The 6,934-nt window shown below is 43.3% G+C and overlaps 1 protein-coding gene across 1 annotated transcript; it reads left to right on the plus strand.

Moving 5' to 3' along the window:
• The first annotated feature begins 723 nt into the window (after positions 1 to 723).
• LOC111917860 (chaperone protein dnaJ 11, chloroplastic) lies at positions 724 to 1,421 on the plus strand. Its single transcript, XM_023913494.3, has one exon. It carries the CDS (start codon positions 791 to 793, stop codon positions 1,253 to 1,255), a length of 465 nt encoding a protein of 154 aa, XP_023769262.1. The 5' UTR covers positions 724 to 790; the 3' UTR covers positions 1,256 to 1,421.
• The last annotated feature ends 5,513 nt before the right edge of the window (positions 1,422 to 6,934 follow it).

Genomic DNA, 6,934 nt, shown 5'->3' on the forward strand with positions numbered 1-6,934 from the left:
AAGGTGATTTCATGTCGTATCCGATCTCAAAGTTAAATTTAACAAAAGCAAAGTCTTTGGGATAGAATAAGATAATATTGAGGTTACTCGTGTTGCTAATATCCTTTGTTGTGAGCATGCTTCTTTTCCTTTCAACTATGTTGGGCTTCCAATTGGAGCAAACATGAAGCTTACAAAAAATTGGAGATCTCTTGTAGACAAGTTCAAATCAAAATTGTCTAATTGGAAAGCTAGAAGACTCTCATTTGGAGGGAAACTTACTGTTGTTAAATCCGTTTTAGGTAGCATCCTGGTTTTTATTTTTCTTTATTCAAAGCTCTAAAAAAGATAATCGATTGTTTGTAAGAAATTAAACCTAAATTTGTTTAGGGAGGAAATGATAATATTAAAAAGATACATTGAATTGCTTGAAACACTTTGGTCTGCAAAAAATAAAGATAGTCTCTTTTAGATGTATTGGATGTCTCTTAATTAAGTAAGTTGAAATCTTTGACACGAAATTATTTTTGCATGTAGAATATGTGTCAAAAATATCATAAGGTTGCATTGATCTTTCTAGACGTTTGAGAAAAGTATCCGCCGTTGATCGCCGGTAGAGATTCCTGTGGTCCCCGGCCACCGATTGTTCGCTGGCTCCTTTAATTTATTTGTTGAAAACTTGAAATGGATAACTCTCATTTTCAGTTCCAACTCACCAACACGTATTCATCCCAAAATCTCCTCTTATAAATCCACCACACAAAATCTATATCCAAAAAACTCACAACACAAACAATTTATTCACATATCAATGGCTATTTCGACTGCATCTGCATCTTCCTTCTTTACTTCCCCTAATTTCTCCCTCAATTTAAACTCATCGTCAAAATCGAGTTCAAACTCCGTCAACTTCCGAAGAGCTCCGATTTCAGCTGCTTACGCCACCGCTGAGAAAACGGAGACTATTAGATCGTTCTGTAATAAAACACCTTCCTCATTGTACGAAGTGCTCGGAGTTCCAATCGGAGCTGATACACAGGAGGTGAAAGCTGCGTATCGGAGATTAGCAAGAGTTTTGCATCCTGATGTCGGAAGGATTGACTCGTCGGCTGATGAGTTCATGAAAGTGCATGCAGCTTATGCTACGCTAACAGATCCGGCGAAACGAGCGGATTACGATCGAACTCTGGTGCAGAGACGCGCGGGTGTTTCTTCTCCGGTGAGTTTTTCCGGCGGGTACAGGAGTCGAAGATGGGAGACGGACCAGTGCTGGTAGAAATTGCTCTCCCTTGAAATTCGATCGACATTTTAGAGATCTTGACATGTAAATATGGAATCTTACAATATTTGGCTAGATTTTGAAGCCATAGCATAATGATTCTTGTTAATTTTGTAAATGAAATTATTATCTATAAATCAAGAGAAAATGACTTAAAAAGTAATGAATTATAAAATTGTACAAAAGACGATTATTGTTATTTTAGTATAAAAAATATCAGGTTTCTAGGTTACCCGATTGTTTTTTATTTATGAGAAAAATAAGATATATTTGGAATAAACTGTCGCTTTCCCTTTCATTATTTCACCCAAATTGAAATTATTTACGCCTTGTTCCCGAGATTGACTTAAAGAGAGAAATGGGAGGATATGGAGGGAAAATGATAGGTGTCGAAGGAAAATCGTGTTCCCGAGTTTCATTAATGGAACGAAATTGAGGGGAGGGAAAGGATTTTGGAGTCATATTTTTCTTCCAAATTTTCCTCCCAAATTGGACGGATTTGGAAAAAAAGTGAAGGAAAGGAAAATTTTAAAGTTTTATTTTCTTTTTCCTCCTAACTCGAGAACACAAAAACTTTAAATTTTTCTTTCATTTCCTTCGAACTCGGGAACATGGAATAATCGATATTTTCCTTCACCTCCCTTTCTGTCTGTCAAAATTTTCCTTCCCTTTTTTTAATGAATTTAAAAATAAATAAATAAATAAATAAAAACTCAGGAACAAGGCGTTAGGGCTTCCCCCTGCCACCGTGTTTGAGAAGAATTAATCTCCATGGTTGTAAGCAAAGATCCAATTGCAACAAGGTGTGTGTCTCTACCGATTGTCTTAAAATCTATCATCAAAGAGTATGCTTGATCACCAGTGAGCTTTGATCGATTTCAAAAGCGAGATTGGAGGAGCCTTCAAGCAATCCTCCAATAGATCACCGAGACCTTCCCTCTTCACACCCATTTTCGACTACAGTTATTCCCCTTGACCCACCTCTTCACACTTTTTGATTCGATCACAACCCTTCCTTCTCCTTTCTTTTTCATGTTTTCTACAAGTTTAAAGGGTCACCCTTCTTGATTCGATCACCACCCTTCCTTCTCCTTTCTTTTTTGTGTTTTCTGTAGGTTTAAAGGGTGAAGAGGACGATGTATAGGGTCTAGAAATTTGGAGATGAATATGTGGGTTTAAGGCTCGATAACGGGTGAGTGCTCTGTAATTAGGTTGACCGGGGATGTAACAACCATAAATTTTACGCTAAATTTAAACTTTTTCATTAATAAATAAAAAGCACATAACATTTTTTACAAAATGTTTTCAAATCATTTTCCATCAGAGTGTCCTAAAAATCATGACATAAGGATGAGGAGCGATACGGTCACGCCTTCGCCTTTCCACGATCTCCTGAAGTACCTGAAACAGTAAACTGAAAACTGTAAGCCCGAGGGCTTAGTGAGCTACCCCCAAAATACCAACACCACACTGACAATACCATAACAGTAATAATCAATCAATCAATCAACATGTATCCTGGGCCATCGGCCGGACTGGACCACCCTATCGGGCCTACAGTCTGTCTGGATCTATCCCGAGCCTTCGGTATGACTGGTCTGCCACGTAGGCCTACAGTCTCCCCGGACCGCTCATAGGGTATGATGGCCTTCAGCACGAAGCATGACCGCCTCAACCCAACCAACAAGCAAATAACCATGTGCGCATAGCAATCATATACTGGCATATTCAAACATCAAACCTACCTATCTCACTGATCACCATCATAGAATTCTCCTGTAACTAGAGTACCGACCTAGCAGGTCACTATCACACCAACCCGTATGGATCATAAAAGCATAACATGCTGTCTACCTCGATTCCGAACTAACAATTCATGACCACATGCAACATACCATAACAATAACAAATAAAGGGTCGGCCTTGGTGCCATAGACCCTATCGATATAGTGAGGATAACTCACCTTGCAGATGTCGACTCGGAAGGTAAACTCCAACTCTCGGATCACTCGACACCGACCCCACCACCTATAACCATAGTTTAATATACGCATAAGTCTTTAACCTTGTAAGGTACTCCATAACCCAATAGTCAACCCCTGGTCAAGGTCAAAGTCCTCAGTCAAGGTCAACAGTCCATGTTGACCTCAACTCGCCGAGTACACCCAGCTACTCGCCGAGTCCCTTGAAGCGCAATCCAACTCGCCGAGTCATCGAGGTGACTCGTCGAGTTCCTTCGAATCCCGATCAGACCTTAAGGCCACCTGTTGAGTTCCCTCCCTGCGACTCGACGGATATACTCACGAACATTAATCTTGGTTAAAACTCATCCGACTCGCCGAGTTGTTCTTCAACTTGTTGAGTCTCACGACAATCTTCATCGGACTCGCCGAGTTGTTCAACCAACTCGTCGAGTTCAATGGCCATCTCCATGCGACTCGCCGAGTCGACACTGTGACTTGCCGAGTCCATTCAGTCCTCTTTCCATACAGATCCATTCTGAGTCATGCAGTGGCTCCAAATCACAGATCCAAGCTTCTAGGGCATGCTTATCACGTAAAGTTGCAAACTTTACGTGCATGCATGGCTTTAAAGGCTCAAAATAGCAAATCTAAGCTATTGATGGGTCTTTATGCACAAAGGGGACCTCAATCACGACTAAAGTTGCAACTTTATGCTTTTAGAATCCAAAGAGAGTCTAGATTTGAAGTTACAACTTCAGATCTAGCCCATAGCTCATCATACCAACTTGATATTCCATGAAAACCCTAAAACTCACCCAATAAAGGAGATCTATAAGGAGAATGACGGTTTGGGTACCTTTTGAAGTTGATATCTGAGATGAGTGTTGATTCCCACACTCCAATTGCTTCAATCTCCTTCTCCTCCAAGAATTCTCTTTCAAGCTTCAAACACACACACAAGGCACACACACGAATAAGGCTCTCAAGGGTTCTTTGGAACTTTAAGGAGGTCAAATCCAAAAACTCATATTAATAATACCTGAGAATCGGGGCGTTACAACTCTCCCCCACTTGAACTAGACTTCGCCCTCGAAGTCCACTAAATTAAACAATGTCGGGTAATGCTCGCGCATCTCCGCCTCCGGATCCCATGTCCATTCGGATCCCTTCCGATGTTCCCATTGTACCTTTACCAAAGGTATTTCCTTGTTCCGCAGAATCTTCTTCTTCCTTTCCAAAATCGCCACAGGCCTTTCCACATAGTTCAGGCGCTCATCGACCTGAATGTCATCCAACGTTACCACTGCCTCCTGGTCCATAACGCATTTTCGCAATTGCAAAACATGAAATGTGCTGTGGATCCGGCTAAGCTCCTTCGGAAGCTCTAGCCTATAAGCCACCCTGCCAACCCTGGCGATATTCCTGAACGGCCCGACGTAACGGGGACCCAATTTTCCCCTCTTCCTAAAGCGGATCACACCCTTCCAGGGTGAGACCTTCAGAACAACCATGTCACCCGCCTGAAATTCCAGCTCAGATCGGCGTCGATTGGCAAAAATTTTCTGCCGGCTCTGAGCGGTCTGCAGTCGCTGTCTAATCTGCTGTATCATTTCGGTAGTTTGCAGAACTACCTCTGTCCGACCCATCACTCTGTGCCCAACCTCGCCCCAACAGACTGGGGTCCTACACTTCTACCCATACAACAACTTGAAAGGCGGGGCGCCAATACTGGAATGATAGCTGTTGTTGTAGGCGAACTCTGCAAGTGGCAGGTGGGAATCCCAACTCCCACCAAAATCAATAACGCACGCCCTCAACATATCCTTGAGGGTCTGAATGGTCCGCTCACTCTGCCCATCAGTCTGCAGATGGAACGTTGTACTAAAATGCAGTCGTGTACCCATTTCCTCATGGAACTTCTGCCAAAACCAGGAAGTAAACCTGACATATCGATCGGAAACGATAGAAACTGGAACCCCATGGCGAGAGATAATCTCTCTGACGTACAGGTCGGCCAACTTCTCTGCCGACGAACTCTCCCGTATGGCTAGGAAATGGGCACTCTTGGTCAATCGATCCACGATGACCCATATAGCATCGAACCCCCTTGTCATCTTCGGCAACTTCGTGATGAAATCCATTGTGATTCGTTCCCATTTCCACATGGGAATCTCCAGAGGCTGCAACTTACCATGCGGCCTCTGATGCTCGGCCTTGACCATCCTACAGGTCAAGCACCTCTCAACAAACCAAGCGATATCTCACTTCGTGCCAGGCCACCAATAACTCGAACTCAAATCACGGTACATCTTGGTGGCTCCCGGGTGAATCGAAAAACGAGTATGAGCCTCCTCCATCACTGTCTGTCGGAACCCTCCGGACATCGGAACCCAAACCCGACCGTAACGGGTCAAAAATCCGCGACTATCCTGAACAAACCGGGTACCTTCGCCCTTAATCCTCTCCAACTTCCAGTTATTTGGCTTCATGCCCTCAATCTGAGCATCCCTAATCAAACCTACCAGTGGGGAATCCACTGTTATACTCATACACCTGGATGGGGTCGAGGACCCAGCTGACTTGCGACTATGAGCATCCGCAACCACATTCGCTTTACCCGGATGGTAACTGATCTCGCAATCATAGTCCTTGACCATATCCAGCCATCTACGCTGCCTCATGTTCAGGTTCGGCTGATCCATGATATGTCTCAAACTCTTGTGATCCGTGTATATAGTACAACGGACCCCGTACAGATAGTGCCTCCAAATCTTGAGAGCGAAAACCACCTCTCCCAACTCAAGATCGTGAGTAGGGTATCTCATCTCATGCAGCTTCAGCTGCCGCGACGTGTAGGCTACCACTCGTCCCCTCTGCATGAGGACTGCCCCCAAGCCTGTGATGGATGAATCACAAAATACCACAAAATCCTCCAATCCCTCGGGGAGTGTCAACACCGGTGCCTCGCATAAACACTGCCGGAGGGTCTCAAACGCCCTCTGCTGCTCAGGGCCCCACCTAAAATCCACCCCCTTCCTCGTTAGACGAGTGAGGGGTACGACAATCTTGGAGAAATCACGAATGAATCTCCGATAATACCCTGTTAAACCCATGAAACTCCTGATGTCTGAGGGAGATTTCGGAGTCTCCCACTGCATTACCGCCTCCACCTTGGCCAGATCGACCAAAATCCCCTCCTGGTTAACGAGATGTCCGAGGAACTGGACCTCTGTCGCACCCCGGAACCAAGGATGGCGGAAACGTCCGGGGGTGGAGGACTTCATGTGTAGTATCATAACAACAAATGCAATAGTGATTTAAGCAAGCACAACCAACATATATATAATTGAAAAAGTTACATCATTGTAGGAATTACATGTTTCAAAATCAATTACAATATGTTGACAAAATATGAAATGTTTGACGCCTTAACGTCCCATCCTCAAAATGCACTTGATTTCCTGTTTAGTGATTTCCTGAGAATACAAGTTGTTTGAAAAAGGTGTCAACACAATGGTTGGTGAGTTCATAAGCTTTTGTATGCAATTTATGAAAACCTTGTCTCGCAAATGTATGGTTGTTCCAGAAAATTCTGATAATTTTCCTTAAAAATGTGTACTGTAGTCTTATATATATACAAAGACCGCAACATATAAGTAATCTTCCTTATTTACAGAAAATAATATGAGTTTAATTCAACATAACGCGTATG

Source organism: Lactuca sativa, chromosome 2 (assembly GCF_002870075.4).
Source record: "Lactuca sativa cultivar Salinas chromosome 2, Lsat_Salinas_v11, whole genome shotgun sequence".
NCBI lineage: Eukaryota > Viridiplantae > Streptophyta > Magnoliopsida > Asterales > Asteraceae > Lactuca > Lactuca sativa.